General features: G+C 41.4%; 1 protein-coding gene across 1 annotated transcript in view; it reads right to left on the bottom strand.

The window, feature by feature from the left end:
* CASQ2 (calsequestrin 2) overlaps positions 1-16,368 on the bottom strand; it is a 123,437-nt gene that overhangs the window by 78,739 nt on the left and 28,330 nt on the right. The window contains exon 2 of the mRNA XM_004380359.2: positions 429-513. Coding sequence (XP_004380416.1) covers positions 429-513 — 85 coding nt within the window. The remainder of the gene's footprint in view (positions 1-428; positions 514-16,368) is intronic.

Here is a 16,368-nt window from a genome sequence, read left to right as displayed (position 1 = left end):
GATGGATTAGGAAGAAATGTGTGGTGATTTACCAGCCAAAGAAAACCCTATAGATCTGATCCTGTTGTGCATGGGGTTGCCATGAGTCGAGGATGGTGTGATGGTAGCTAACAACAAAAACTATAACAGGAAGCTCTCTGAGAGTAGGACCACAGTCTTCTTGGTACCCTAGTTCCTTTAGTGTTATTTTCTCTAGGTAGGTACTGTTCATTGTACAGAAACAAAAATATATCAGATGATCAGTACAAAACTATTCAGTTCAGGCCTAGATTTATTTTTATGAAACTCTTTCCAACCAAAACTAAGGTATGCGTGATCATTTTATATTTATCTTAAAAATAGGCCAGCTATCATTCGAGAATAAATGCAACTGTGCTTTTTTGCAAGAGACACTTTTTTTCCTGATATATCCCCAAAGTCACACTTACCTAGTTTCTTGGCAAGCTTGGCTTCTTTCTTGGCATCCACCGTCACAAAGCCTATATCTTTATGCTCTAGGACCTGGGCCACAAGCTGAAGGAAAAGACAAATAGGAAGGTAGTTGGGCCGAAGAGAGAAAGATTATAGAAGATATCACAGAATAATATTTTGATGTATTGACAGGAGGTTTCTCCTCCATACTTCCTGTTACTTTGGCCAATTCAAGCAGCAACTAAGGAATTTTATGCTTATTATCTCAGTTGAAGGATGACTCAGCAGAATGCTGGGAACCAAGGAGATCAAATCTGAGGACCAGGCCCAAGATAAAAGAGCTGAAACAATATATTCAGTGTCACACCCTCTGCTGCCCTTTGCATAGGTGACATTTGAATTTGGAGAAGGGAAAATCAGAAAGGAAGCAAAGGTAACTGAGAAGTGGCTCTGAGCCTTGCCCCTGCTGTCAGATCAACCTGGAGTAGGGTGGGGACACAAGAGGACCACAGATAGGCTGAGGGATCTTAGAATAAAGGAGGCCTATGTCACCCATATCCTAGCATAGTCCTCAAGTCCCCCCACCCAGTGCTTGTGGCATAGAAATGCCCATTTAGTGTATCTGGCAAGTAGGCCTAAGATGGCCTCTCCAGGTTTCCTGCAGCCCATTGAGAGGAAGGAGTAGCAGAGTGTCTTCTGTGTGGCCAAGAGTGACACACAATAGGAAGTGCTGTTGGGGAGGGAGGAGAGCACAGAGAGACTTCAGCTTCAAAGGTGAGGAGAATGCAGCAGTGTTCTCAGTGGGCAGATGGCTGAAAACTACTCTGGGCTGACACCAGTGTTGATGATGACACCAAGCACAAGACTGGCACCATGCTAAGCTCCCTGAAACGTAGATATGAGGAGGCAGGGAGACCCTCAACTGACTGAGATCTAATCCCGGCCATCTGGCTGAATGGAGGCTTGAAATAGAGTGGAGAAGCTACTGGAGAGATCATGAGATACTAATCTTACGTTTTTAAAATCAAACTTTCGAAAAAACAATTGTAGATTAACATGCAATTGTAAGAAATAATACAGATAGTACAATTTACCTTTTTTCTCCAGTGGTAGCATCTTGCAAAACTATAGTATGCTATCACAACTGGGATATTGACATCGATACAGTCAAGACATAGAACCTTTCCATGACCATAAAGATCCCTCATGTTACCCTTTTACAGCTACCTCCACTTATTCCAGTTCCCAGCCCCTCCTTAATCCCTCGCAACCACTAATCTGTTCTCCATTTCTATAATTTTTTTCATTTCAAGAATGTTATATAAATGGGATCATACAGTATGTAACCTTTTAGAACTGACTTTTTATTTTTTTATTTTATTTTATTTTTTTTGCTGTTCACTTGAATTTTATTGATTTTGTACCTTGTAATTATTCATTTAATTTTTTTTATTGTACTTTAGAGGAAGGTTTACAGAGCAAACTAGTTTCTCATTAAACAATTAGTACACATGTTGTTTTGTGACATTGGTTGCCATCCCCCCGACATGTTAACACTCTCCCCTTCTCAACCTTGGGTTCCCCATTACCAGTTTTCCTGTCTCCTCCTGGCTTCTCATCCTTGCCCCGGGGCTGGTGTGCCCCTTTAGTCTTTAGTTTAGTCTTTAGTTTTGTTTTATGGGCCTGTCTAATCTTTGGCTGAAGGGTGAACCTCAGAAGTGACTTCAGTACTGAGTTAAAAGTGTGTCTGGGGGCTAAACTCTCAGGGTTTCTCCAGTCTCTGTCAGACCAGTAAGTCTGGTTTTTTTTTTTTTCTTTTCTTTTTGTGAGCTTGAATTTTGTTCTACATTTTTCTCCAGCTCTGTCCGGGTGTACCTTGTATTTAATTTGTTCATATTCTTTTGTTTTATAGTTACTTAACAGCAATAAGGAGTTTATAATATGCTTTTATGTTTGTACATACTTAAAGAGCATTACAGTAAAAATAACTCAAGTCAACCCTGGGAGTCTGAGATAACACTTTTCTTTAAAGAAAGTCTAAGTTTCAGGAAAAGTTGGTCTATAACATCAACTTATCATTTAATTACATATTTTCTGGTAGGGTATTTAACCCCCATGTCTTAGTCATCTAGTGCTGCTCTAACAGAAGTACCACAAGTGGATGGTTTTAATGAAGAGAAGTTTATTTCCTCACAGTCACAGTAGGCTAAAAGTCCAAATTCAGGGCGTCAGCTCCAGGGAAGCCTTTTTCTGTCTGTCGGCCTTCTTCTCTTCGGTGTTCTCCTGGACTAGGAGCTTTTTTGCGCAGGAACCCCAGTCCAAAGGACGCACTCTGCTCCCAGCACTGCTTTCTTGACGGTATGAGGTCCCCCTAGAACTGACCTTTAAATCAGCGTAATTCTCTCTCTGGAGATCCATCCAGGTTGTTATGTGTATCAACAGGCGATTCCTTTTTATTGCTGAGTAGTAGCTCATGATATGAGGTACCACAGCTTGTTTAATCTTCACGCGTTGATGGACATCTGGACCATTTTTATTTTGGGGCTATTACAAATAAAGCTGTTATAAACATTCATGCACAAGTTTTTGTGTAAATGTTAGTCTTAATCTCTCTGAGATAAATGCCTAAGCATGCAATTGCTGGGTCACATAGTAGTTGCATATTTAATGTTTAAAGAAAGTAACAAATTGTTTACCAGGGTGGCTGTACCATTTTACATCCCTACCAACATTGTATGAGTGATTTAGTTTGTCTGCATCCTTGCCAGAATGTGGTACTGTCACTATTTTTATTTTTGCCATTCTGACAAGTGTGTAGTGGTATCTCATTGTGGTTTTGGTTTGCATTTCACTAATGGCTAATGATGTTGAATATATTTTTTCATGTACTTATTTGCCATGGATTGTGTTTTGGTGTGAAGTCTATGAACTCTGCCTAGCTCTAGATCTCAAAATTTTCTCTTATTTTTTCCTAAAAGTTTTGTATTTTATATTCAAGCTCATGGTTCATTTTGAGTTAAATTTTACTTAAGATGTGAGACTTAGATTGAGGTTTAATTTTTTTGCCAATGGATATCCAATTGCTTCAACACCATTTGTTGAAAATTCTATCTTTCCTCCATTGAATTGCTTTTGCACTTTTGTCAAAAATCAGTTGGCATATTTGTGTGCGTTTATTTCTGGTTTTTCAGTTCTGTTCCATTGATCTATGTGCCTATCCCTTCACAAATACCATGTAGTCTTGATTACAGTAATTGTATAATAAGTCTTGAAGTTAGATAGACTGATTTCTACCACTTCATTCTTTTTTTTTTTTCAAAATTGCTTTAGCTATTCTAGATCCTTTGCCTTTCCCTGTAAATTTAAGAATAATCTTGCCTAAAACCTGTTGCTATCGAGTCGACTCCAACTCATAGCGACTCTATCTATAGGACAGGGTAGAACTGCCGCATAGGGTTTCCAAGCTGCTGCAGGTGGATTTGGACTGTTGATGTTTTGGTTAGCAGCTGAATGCTTAACCACTGTGCCACCAATCTTGTCTAGAACTATAAAAATTCTTGCTGAGGCTTTGATAGGAATTGCATTAAATCTGTGTATTAATTTAGGGAGAACTGAAAGCTATTTTATGTTGAGTCTTCCAATCCATGAACATGTTGTGTCTCTCCATTTATTTAGATGCTATTTGATTTCTTTCATCGGCATTGTATAGTTTTCATCACACAAGCCCTGTACATGTTTTGTTAGAGTTACACCTAACTATTTAGTTTTTTGAGAAGTTTTAAATGGTATTATATTTTAAATTTTGGTGTCCATATGTTCATTGCTAGTATACAGAAGTATAAGCGATTTTTGTATGTTTATCTCGTATCCTGTTACCCTGCTGAACTCACTTACTAGTTCTAGAAGGTATTTTTTATGTTTTTCTTTCTAATTTTTGTTTATTTATTTTGTTGCTGTTGAGAATATACACAGCAAAACATACACCAATTCAACAGTTTCTACATGTACAATTTAGTGACACTGATTACATTCTTTGAGTTGTGTAACCTTTCTCACCCTCCTTTTCTGAGTTTTTCCTTCTCCCTTAACATAAACTCACTGCCCCTTAAGGTTCCTATCTAATCTTTAGAGTTGCTGTTGTCAATTTGATCTCATATAGATAGTTCTTAAAAGAGCATAATGCTCAAGGCAGACTTTGTCACTAAATTTATTGTTAAGCTAAACTATTGTTTGGTTTTAAGATGACTTCAGGGGATATTTTTGTTTTAAAGTTTAAAGATTATCTCAGGGCAATAGTTTCAAGGGTTTCTCCAATCATCATGGCTCCAGGAAGTCTGGAGTCCATGAGAATTTGAAATTCTGTTCTGCATTTTCCCCTTTTTGATCAGAGATTCTTCAGTAGAATCTCTGATCAAAATGTTCAGTAAAGGTAGCTGGGCACCATCCATTTTTTCTGGTCTCATGGCAAAGGAAACAATTGTTCACGGAGGCAATTATCCACACCTTCCATATCTTCCTTCTATTTCTGACTCTCTTTCTTCCTATGTTGCTCCGGTGAATAGAGAGCAATTGTGCTAGAAGACTTTTTTTTCTTTTTCTTTTGTAAATTCCTTGGGATTTTCTACGTAGATAATCATGTCATCTGCAAATAGGGACAGTTTTGTTTCTTCCTTTCCAAACCTGTATGCCTCTTATTTCTTTGTGTTGCCTTATTGCATTTACTAGATCTTCCAGCATTATGTTAATAAGAGTATGAGAAAGGACGTCCTTGCCTTGTTCTCATTCTTAGGGGGAAAGCATTCAATCTTTCACCAGTAAGTATAATATTAGCTGTAGGTTTTTTGTAGCTGCTTCTTATCAAGTTAAGGAAGCTCCTCTCTATTCCTTATATGCAGAGAGTTTTATTTTCAGGAAGAGATTGCATAGAATTGGTGTTAATTCTTTTTTAAATATTTGTTAGAATTCTCCAGTGAAACCATGTGGGCCCAGATATTTCTTTTTCGAGAATTTTAAAATTACAAGTTCAATTTCCTTGAGAAATTAAAATTATTTATTTCACATTAGATGTGTTGAGGTAGTTTGTGTTTTTCTAGGAATTGGTCCCTCAGAGCCAATTCATCTGAATTCAGTCTTTTTTCCTTCAGATTTTACAAAGGCAATATGGTACAAATATCAAATATTATATAACCCTGATCACAGTCTCGACAGGAAGTGTCGAATGTACTAATATTTCTATAGCATTTTTATACTAAGCAGGGAAAATAAAAACTATAAATATCCTCACATTAATTTAGGTTAGGTTTTACCACCAAATAAGCTTCCAGAAAACTTAGAAAAGAGTTTTAGGTTTGCCATTTTGGATTTTGGAATTATGGATAAGGGATTGTGAACCTGCAGTAAGTGGCAGAAGCTGGATTAGAGTCTGGGTCTATTAGGCTCTACAAAGTGTGTTAAAAATCCCTCTACTTTCTCTTTTATGTCTGCTTCTTTCATTTTCTTCCTCACTCCCACGTCTTCCTTCATCTCTCCCAGCATCTGTGGCTTCTCCCCTTGGATTTCTTCTCTTGTTATTAATGTTTCTGAGGTCTTCCTTTGCTTATTTATTTTTTCCTCTCTAAACTTCTCACTTGCTCCTCATTCTCTTTATCTCTACTTCCTAAAAACTCCTTCCTCGAAGGCTAAGGGTATTGGGCAGAAACACAGAGAGCTGCTCTGTGTAGTATCTCTGGTGGCTGGGATGGGGGCAGGTAACAAATGACACCCTTCCCCTTACAGTTTCTCTTTTTCTTGGATTTTGGCCAGGATTAGGGAAGGTTTAGGATGAAAGGCATTATCATTAGTCTTTATGGTATGACTCATCTTGAGCTTTCCTACAATGCCTATACATGCCAGTCTTTCTGCAAACTCACTTGGTTTTAGAGTATTGTATTCAATCTGTTAGACAAGGTCATTTCTGAATGAGTTTTCTGGATTTCAGTGTAAGTCACTCTGTCCTATTTAGTGCTGTCAAAATCTTACCTTCAGTGTTTCATTGTCTATCATTCAAGGCCAATGATGCTGAGACCTAATGACTTGGTGATTGTTTTAGATACTTAGTGCTGCCATGACAGAAATACCACAAGTGGATGGCTTTCACAAACAGAAATTTATTCTCTCACAGTCTAGAGAGCTAGAAGTCTGGATTCAGGGTGCTAGATCCAGGTGAAGGCTTTCTGTCTCTGTGACTCTGTAGGAAGGTCCTTGTCTTCAATCTTCCCTTGAGTCTACAAGTTTCTCAGCACAGGGACCCTGGGTCTAAAGGACGCATTCTTCTCCTGGCTCTTCTTTCTTGGTGATGTGAGGTCCCTCTCCTCTCTGCTCGCTTCTTTCTTATATCTCAAAAGAGACTGAATCAAGAGACAACCTAATCCTATAGATTGTGTCCTGCCGCATTAATGTAACTGCCTCTAGTCCTGCTTCATTAACATAATAGAGGTTAGGATTTATAACACATAGGATAATTCTATCAGATCACAAAATGGAGGACAACCACACAATACTGGGAATAATGGCCTAGCCAAGTTGACACACATTTTTGGGGGACACAATTCAATCAATAAGAGTGGCATTAATAAGTTTCCATACACTAGAGTAGGAGCCTCTAACAGTGGTTCTTAAACTTCCAGTGTGCATGAGAATCACCCTGGGCGTTGGGTAAAATGAAGCTTCCCGGGCTTCAGCACCAGAGAGTGGAGTAGAGGTGGGGTGGGGCTCAGGAATCCATATTTTTATAAACCACACAACCACACCCTATGATTCTGACGCAGCATATCTCACACCACACTCCGGAAAACACTGCTATAAATCTTTTCCAATTCATCCAAAATAATCTGGCCTAGTGTTCTTCCAACTGTGACCCATGGGGCCATGCTTGGCTCTCTTGTCCCCTCTACATTTTATGTAGGAGACAAGAATTAGTAACAGTGAGAATGTAAGAAATGAAAGCTCAAATAAAAAATTTAATCTGAGAATTAAACAGAGAATTTAACTCTCATTTCTCCTCGACATACACAGACATGTTTTGATTTTTTTCAGGTAGATGCAAATTGTGTGCTTTTCCTAGTTACCTGAAGCATGGCCTTGCTAGTTACCTTATTGATATTCACGTGACTTTTGAAGATATGGAGCCCTGGTGGTGCAGTAGTTAAGAGCTTGGCTGCTAACTGAAAGGTCGCCAGTTCGAATCTTCCTTGGAAATCCTATGGGCAGTTCTACTCTGTCCACTTGACGTCAGCAGGTTTCTTTCTTTTTCTTTTTTTGAAGATATATGAGTAGAAGGTACTATCTCAGATGAACTAAATTCTGTTTTCTTCTTTAACCAAATACAACCAATCACTGTCCTCTCCCATGAATGGATAGAAGAGCCAGCAATCACAGATGGGCAGGAACTCAAACTAGCTGAGACCTGCCCTGCCTCCTCCTTGGCACCCTTCCTCACAATTCCTGCATCACCCTGTCACTCTCACCTCCATCCCTGACTAGGCCCAAAGCCTGCCCTCTTGAGCCTTGTCATCACTTTCAGGAGCCCTAGCACACACCCCAGTAGGCCTATGCCAGGAGTGGCCTGGGCTGCTAGTGACCCCGGAAGCGCAGTGACACTGTGGGAGGAGAATGACTGTAATGAAAGGCTAGAGCCTTTTGGGCTGACTCCTGACATTATCCAGCCCCGTCAGGACCAGGGACCCCTGCTGGGCCAGTGAGGCAGGCATGACACTGTCGGCCTCTCACACTTGACGAGGTCTTGCTTCCGCCTTTGCTCAATCTCTAACTCCCTAGCTCAAATGTCACATTCTCCCCTCTTCTTCAACCCAAACCCTGCAAAGCCCAGCTTCAGGCTCATGCTCTATCTAGCCCCCATAGATTTCCCCTTTCTGTTAATTCCAATACCCTCTCACAAGGACACAGCACTTATTTTGGTGCAACCAAAAGATTGGAGGTTTGATGTCTTGGGAGAAAGCCCTGATGATCTACTTCTGAAAATTCAACCACTGAAAACCCCATGGTGCACAGTTCTGCTCTGACAACCCTATGGTTGCTGTGAGTCGGAAACAACTGGTATGGTGGACATAAGTCTCTTTTGCATTGTGAATCTTTCCTCCCTCAAGGAGAAGGGCCTCATTTTGTGTTTCTTTTGTATCTTGCACAGTTCCTCGGAGACACTCAACATTTTTGTGGATGAATAGAAGGACTGACCCAAGTGCTTCACAAGTTCAAGGAGCTTGTGAGCCAATGTGGGAGGTGGCAACTGTATCAATTACAGTGGCAGAATGTTGTAGATATGAGGAGAAGAAAAGGTGGCGTCATATCAGTCTTCTAAATTCCCAGAAAACTGGGATACACTTTTCAATTCAGATTACAATTTTCTCCTGTAGAATTTTAATCTTCCCCTGCTGGTTTTGTTTGTTTGTTTGGTTTCTTCCCAGATGGTCATGCCTGTTACCAGTCTTTCCTAGGGAATAGAGGTTATCTCTTACTGGTTGGTCATGTGGCATCCCTTGAGCATTGGCACAAAGCTCATTCTTTCCAGAAACATTAGGATTTGCTTTCACTATTGCTGATTCCATTGAGTGCAAAAAGAACTTTAAAAAAAAAGTTCTAGGTAAATAATATGCATAATTCAATAGTAAAGAAGTGGATATTTATAGCATATTGTTACTCTTCTTTTATATTGCGTTGTGCATATATTTATTGTACTTTTACTAGCATATTACCTCTGTAATGATGGGTCCAAGCATACCTCATTGTTAAGGGAATAAATGACCCAGGGGTAGTATATCCTAGTGGTTAAAAGCACACGTCTTAGAATCAAAGACCTGGACTCCTGACTTGATCACAAGCCTGTGCTGTGCCTCAGCTTTAAAATGTGGACAAAAACAGTATCTACTTCATAGCGCTGTTTGAAGATTAAATGATATAATGCATATAAAGTACACAGCACAGTTCTTTGCTTGTAGTGTTTTATTTATTTATTTATTTTATTGTACTTCAGGTGAAGGCCTACAGAACAAATAGTTTCTCATGAAACAGTAGTACACATATTGTTTTATGACACTGGTTAACAACCCCACAACATGTCAACCCTCTCCCTTCTCGACCTTTTTTTTTTTCTGGTGAAAATATACATAGCCAAAGATACACCATATAAGTGTTTAATAAATGTTAGATTTTCTCTTAATATTGACAGCTGGATAGGGTTCCAGGACTTACATCAGTTCAAAGATACCAAAGCCTAACATATTAGAATGGAAACCGAGCAATAATTACTAATAGAGGACCTACTATGTTCAAGATACTGTGCTAAACAAAAATGTGCAAGATGTGTCTCAGGTCCGAGGACCCTGTGACTTAGTTAGGGAGGTATGGCATGCACACCTGAGGAAGCTAGTGAAAACTTATAATAATACAGAGAGATTCTGGCGTGTGTGCAAGGACTAGGATAGGAAACAAGTGCTATGGGAGAGACAGGAAGTTCCGTGGGCAGGAAAGTTTGATCATGCAGAGCCCAGTGAGCTGTGGTAAGTACTGTGGATTTTATTTCCATTGCATGCAGGATGAAATTTCAAATCCCTGATGTGGCCTACAAAGCCGTGCACGATTTGGCCCGCTTGCCTCTCCAGCCTCATTTGGTGCCACTCTCCCCCTCACTTAATACACCTTTTTTTGGTTCCTCAAAACAACAATCCCTTTCCTCTTTAGGTCTTTGCGCAGGATCACCTTGTTCAGCTGTGCAGGTTGTTTACTGCACAGGTGTGATGTAAGACTTGAAATTAAGGTCACTATTATGTGCCACCTTGACCTCTGTAAAAATCAGGAAGTTCTCAAATAGCTTAAGAGCAAGGCCCCCTATTCACTCTACTACCATAGATAAAGTCCCCTAGCCAAACAACCCTCTTTATCATGGGGACCAGGCACAGTGCCTGCTAATCCCAGAGTAGTGGGCTTTAGTTCCCTGTCAGCCCACGGAAATATTCAAATAAACCAATCACATCCTCCCACAAAAACCAGGGGTCACATCACCCTCTTGTTACTACAAACCCTGCCTCCCATAGCCCCTGATTGTTCGCTCTGTTCGCAAGTGCAACTGCCATGTGACTCCGTCTGGTGTGGTTTCCCTTTCCTGACTGTGAGTATATGTCACTAATAAACTGCTGTCAGTTTCATCTGTGCAGTGTCAGACGTCTGCTTCCTCATATGCTCTTCCCTCTGACTAGAAGACAATTTATTCTTCACCAACTCCTACATATCCTTGAAATCTTCACATCAATGTCAGTTCCTCAGAAGGCATTCCTCTGACTCCCAGTCTAAATTGGGGCCCCTTCTTACACTTGTTCATAGCACCCTGTACTTTTCCCTTCAGAACGCTTTTTCAACTTGTAATTGCCTACTAATGATCATGTGTCTACCAACTATCTATTTGATAGTCTGTAAGTTCTGTGAGGGTAGGGTTCATGTCTGTGTTTCTCCCCATGCTATCTCTAGCACCTAGTATAGTACCTGGGCAGAGTAGATCTAAAAAAATATTAATTATGTAAATGAATGAATGAAAGGTGAGACTGAATGGAAGAGAGGAGACTAGCTAGATCTTAAAAGAGGAGTGTGTGCATAGGCAAGGAGAGCAAAAAGTTGAGCCCAGGAAGGGGAGATGGCCTATGCAAAGATTTGAAGGTGCCAAAGTGCAGGATGGCTGTCTCGGTCATCTAGTGCTGCTCTAACAGAAATACCACAAATGGATGGCTTTAACAAAGGGAAGTTTATTCTCTCACAGTCCAGTAGGCTACAAGTCCAAATTCAGGGCTTCAGCTCCAAGGGAATGCCTTCTCTGTTCACTCTGGAGGAAGGTCCACGTCCTCAATCTTCCCTTGGTCTAGGAGCCTCTTGGCGCAGGAACCTCAGGTCCAAAGGATTGCTCTGCTCCTGGCACTGCTTTCTTGGTGGTATGAGGTTCCCACGTGTCTCTGCTCATTTCTCTCTTTTATATCTCAAAAGAAATTGGCTTAACACACTATCCAATCTTGTACCTCATCAGTATAACTGCTGCTAATCCATCTTATTACATCACAGTGATAGAGTTTACAACACATAAGGAAATCACATCAGATTACAAAATGGTACACAATCATACAATACTGGGAGTCATGACCAGCCACGTTGACAGATATTTTTTGGGGGACATAATTCAATCCATGACAGTGGGTATAGGAGAATGAGCTGACTTATCTGAGCTGAGGGTTTATTTTAGGGAGCTGAAAGTAGTAGTGTGTTTAAGGCATATTAGAAAAAGAATATGAAGGACTTTGAATATTAGGACTAGAAGTTCTGATTTGGCAGATTTTGAGAACAGTATGACTAATTCGAGTTCTGGGAGGGTTAATCTAATGGCGTATATCAGAGAGAAAGGAGAGTGGAAAGGAAAGAAGACCAAGTTGGAAGCTGATGCCATGATCTAGGTAGGAGATGACTCTAAGACTAAGGCATTGGCAGTGACTGGAGAAGAAGTAACTTATGCAGGTGATGTTACAGGGAGGAAATCAGTCAGACCCATTAACTCTCCCTGGCTTTGGAGAGAAAGGAGGGAGACCAAAAGGAGAAGAGGAGGCAAGACGATCTCCAGCCAGGGAACAGGGAGAAGGACAGAACAGTGGGCATGACAGAACTTGGTACAAGGTTCTCAGGTTGGATTTAAAAGCCATGTGTTCTTGGTTGTGGAAGTCTAGCCAAGAGCTGGAGGTGCTGTCTTGGAGCTCTGGGAGAGGTCCTGAACAGAGCTGTGGAAGTGAGAGGTGAAGGACTGAGAGGGGTGACATCTTCAGGGAGGACAGTGTACAGAGAAAACCACAGGGTCAAAGACTGGTTGTCTTGTAGAAGGCAAGAGAAAGAAGAGGAGCCTGCCTGAAGCCATTCCCGGAGACCACCTTTCAGGCAAACAATAGACAGGCCCATAAAATAAACAATAACATCTCAGAGGACCGTGTTCCTTGAAACAATCAATTATACAAGATCAAAAGGACAACATTTGCTCAAAAGCAAAGATGAGAAGGCAGGAAGGGGTAGAAAATCTGAATGAAAAGAATAGGGCACCCAGGGCGGAAATGGGGAAAATGCTGACACATCGATGGGAATGCAACCACTGTCATGGAACACTTTAGGTACAAACTGTCAAATGCCAAAACAATTTGCTCTGTAAACTTTCACCTAAAGCACAATAAAAGATTTTAAAAAATACAATTGCTTTTAAAGTATACCTTTTTATAAGCAGGCAATGGTGGTTGAAGCTGGGTGAACATGAGATTTCACTGCACTATTTACTTTTTGTGTGTTTGAGATTTTCTGTAATAAAAAGTTTTTTTTTTTTTACACTCTCATGGACATACACACTCACACACACAAGCCGGCACAGGAGGCAGAGAAGTTGCAGTCGGAGAAGTGGGGGGATGAAAAGGATCATAGTCTTGTGATTCCAAGGTCATGGGAGGAGAGAACCTCAAGAAGGAGAGGGTGGTCATGTCTAATGTTCCAGGGAGCCAAGGAGGGGTGGGACCACCAGGAGAGCTCTCATTTCAGGACCGGTAAGTCATGGGTGACCTTTCAGAGAAGAGCTGGGGCAGAGGCCAAAGCTCTGGGAGTTGAACAGTTGAGTGGGTGGCAAGGACATGTTAGAGCAGGTGTGGATCACTTGTTCAAGAAGTTTGCCCATGAAAGGGGGGGGGTCAACTAATACAGCGGTGAGACCGGCAAGCTCCCTGTGCTGCGTGACTGCCCCTGGGCAGAGAGGACAACACATCAAAGACGCTAAACTGGTTGCCATTTAGTTGATTCTGACTCGTGGCGACCTCATGCGTGTCAGAATAGAACTGTGCCCCACAGGGTTTCTTTTCTTTTTTTTATGGTGCTTTAGGTGAAAGTTTACAGCTCAAGTTAATTTCTCATTCAAAAATTCATATACATATTGTTTTGTGACATTGGTTGCAATCCTCCCCGGTTTCCCTGTGCCCATTCGACCAGTTACTGTCTCTTCCTGCCTTCTCATCTTGCTTTTGGAGAAGAGTTGCACATTTGGTTTCATATATTTGATTGAACTAAGAAGCACGGTCCTTACATGTGTTATTTTTCATTTTATAGACCTGTCTAATCTTTGTCTGAAAAGTGGGCTATGGAAATGGGGGCCAGCCGCAGGGTTTCAATGGCTGATTTTTCAGAAGCAGATCACCAGGCCCTTCTTCTGAGGCACCTCTGAGTGGACTCAAACCTCCAACCTTTTGGTTGGCAGCCAAGTGCGTTTACCATTTGCACCACCCAGGGACTCCTTGTGGCTCTGTATGTCTATGTCTGTCCTCCAAGTCCAGTCTTCTCATCAGGGTTTTATCAGCCCTTATTCAGGGAAATAGAGGAAGAAAGTAACATTTGTACCACTTCCTGAGAGCCACCTTTATAGAGGAGGAAGACTAATTTATCAGCTGGTCAGAGGGAAGGTGGAGGAGGAGTGGGGTACTTATTGAAGGGCATGAGTAACCCTCAAAACAGACATGCTCAGGGGGCAGAACTCAAGCCCTCTCTGAGGAAAGAGTCCTACACAGTATTCAATGCAGGGTTAAGAATCTAAAAAAAACAAACGAACAGAGAACTGAGGAGCCTGGGTGAAAATGTCACAGATCTTAGCTCCAAGTGGGTGTCCCTCAGGCCAGCCATTAAAATACTCTGACTGCAGTCCTGCTCCTTCCATGTAAGCCGAAAGTTGAATGCGGCTGTTTTTACCCACCGTCCCTGATACCACCTGGCAACATGCCAAGCAATTCAACAACCGTATGTCCTGTCCTGAAATCAGAGAGCCGACATTTACCTCTGGTAATCTCCTGTCACTTTCCACGGCCCTCAAATTAGGCCTGGGCTATGTATAGCTTGGGGGGTGGCATGTGATGTGTCCATGGAGGAGGTCAAGGGGATGGAACAGCTCTTTTATGATACTAAAGAGAATATTGAAGGTAGTGCAAATGGTTAACACTCTTGGCTGCTAACCAAAAGGTTGGCAGTTCTAGTCCACCCATAGATGCCTCAGAAGAAAGGCCTGGCAATCTACTTCTGAAAAATCCATTGAAAACTCTGTGGAGTACTGTTCTACTCTGACACACACGGAGTCACCAGGAGTTGGATTTAACTCAATGTCAGTTGGCTCTGGAGGCTGAATTGGGTGGCCTCCGAAAGAGCTGCGTGGGAGAAGGAGGTTGTTGTTTATATTGGCGCTTTTGGGGAGGATGATTTGACTTCAGTATTGGTCAATGCCAAGGAAGAGACATAACAACGAATATTCCTTCCACTCCACCAGGCTGAGAGGCAGTATGACAACAACAACAGCAAAACCAGCATTTATTGGGCGTTTTCTAAATAATTGGTACTGTTCAATTACTTTACATGGATTATCTTATTGAATCTTCACAAAAACCTCATTAGATGGAGGTTTACAGATGAGGAAATGGAGACACAGAAATGTTAACCAGCTTGCCCAGAGCCACACAGCTTTTAAGTCACAATGCTGGGGTCCGGTCAGGCACTCTGGCTACAAGCTCTCGTCCATTACATTCTTTTCCCAGCACCTGGATCTTAGAGGGACTAGGTCCAAATCCTGAGTCCAAATCCTGGCTCTGATGCTTAACAGCTGTGATAATATGAGCAGGTCACAATTTCTTCAACCTCAATTTTCTAATCTAAAAAATGAGGTCTAATTTTTGCAAGATTAATAGTTATGAGGAAGACCCTCAATGAGATGGACTGACATAGTGGCTGCAACAATGGGCTCAAACATAGTAATGATTGTGAGGATGGCACAAGACCAGGCACTGTTTTGTTCTGTCATACCTAGGGTCACTATGAGTTGGAACCAACTTGATAGCACTTAACAACAACAAAAACAATAATTATGTGAGTTCTGCTAACAGCAAGGTCAACAGCAGGGCTTCAAACTGGTTCAGTCTGGTTAGAAATGCAAATTCTCAGCAAACGTCTGGTTTGAAGCCCTGGTTTGAAGTTCGAGTCCATCCACAAGTGTCTTGGAAGAAAAGCCTGGCAATCTATTACTCAAAGATCAGCCGTTGACAGCCCTATGGAGCACAGTTCTACTCTGACACACATGGCGTCGCCATGAGTCAGAATCAACTCCATGGCAACTGGTTTTGTTTTGAATATTTATGCAAGTACTTAGTGAATGCTCCCTATAAATCCTCTACATTGCACAAACCCTGTTACTCTAAGCTAGAAGTTCTCAAACCTAAGCACGCACCAACATTCCCAAGAGGGAGGGTTTATGAAAACACAAGTTGCTGGGTCCACCCAAGAGCTTCTGAATCAGAATTTCTGACAAGATCCCAGGTGATGTTGATGCTGATGCTGCTGGTCCCAGGACCACAGGTAGACAACCACTGATCTACAGCAATCTCTGACATACTACCCACAATATTTTATTGTGTAGCATTTTGTGATATCTAAATTGACTTCATGAGGGAGATTGCTTCTTGGGGTCAGATTTTTTTTTTTTTTAAATACTAAAAATACCTTTGCAATTGAAGTTATTTAAAAGTAGATTTGACTGACAAGGAGCTAGGCCATACCCTTTTCTAATTTTTCTCAATAAAGGTTTGTGCCCGAGAACCTGTGAAAATGCAATCTGGCAGCCCAAGCCCTGAAAGATATCTTCTGGTAACCCTCACAAGAGCCGTGCTCAGGGACAGAGCCAAAGGCTTCTCTGAGGAAGGAGTCCTACACAGTATTCACTTCCTTCCTGAACCCGGAGAGAGATCATCTCTTTTCTAACTGAGCCCTTCATAGGCTGGTGCTCTTCATTTAAAAAACAGGGGGAGGCTTCAGCTCGTTTTATTGCTGTTAGGTGCCACTGAGTCCATTTTGACTCAGCCAACCCCATGTGATGGA

The sequence above is a fragment of the Trichechus manatus genome, unplaced genomic scaffold (assembly GCF_000243295.1).
Source record: "Trichechus manatus latirostris isolate Lorelei unplaced genomic scaffold, TriManLat1.0 scaffold00073, whole genome shotgun sequence".
Classification (NCBI taxonomy): Eukaryota; Metazoa; Chordata; class Mammalia; order Sirenia; family Trichechidae; genus Trichechus; species Trichechus manatus.
The sequence above is the reverse complement of the archived record's forward strand: the minus strand, read 5'-3'. Positions and strand labels throughout refer to the sequence as shown.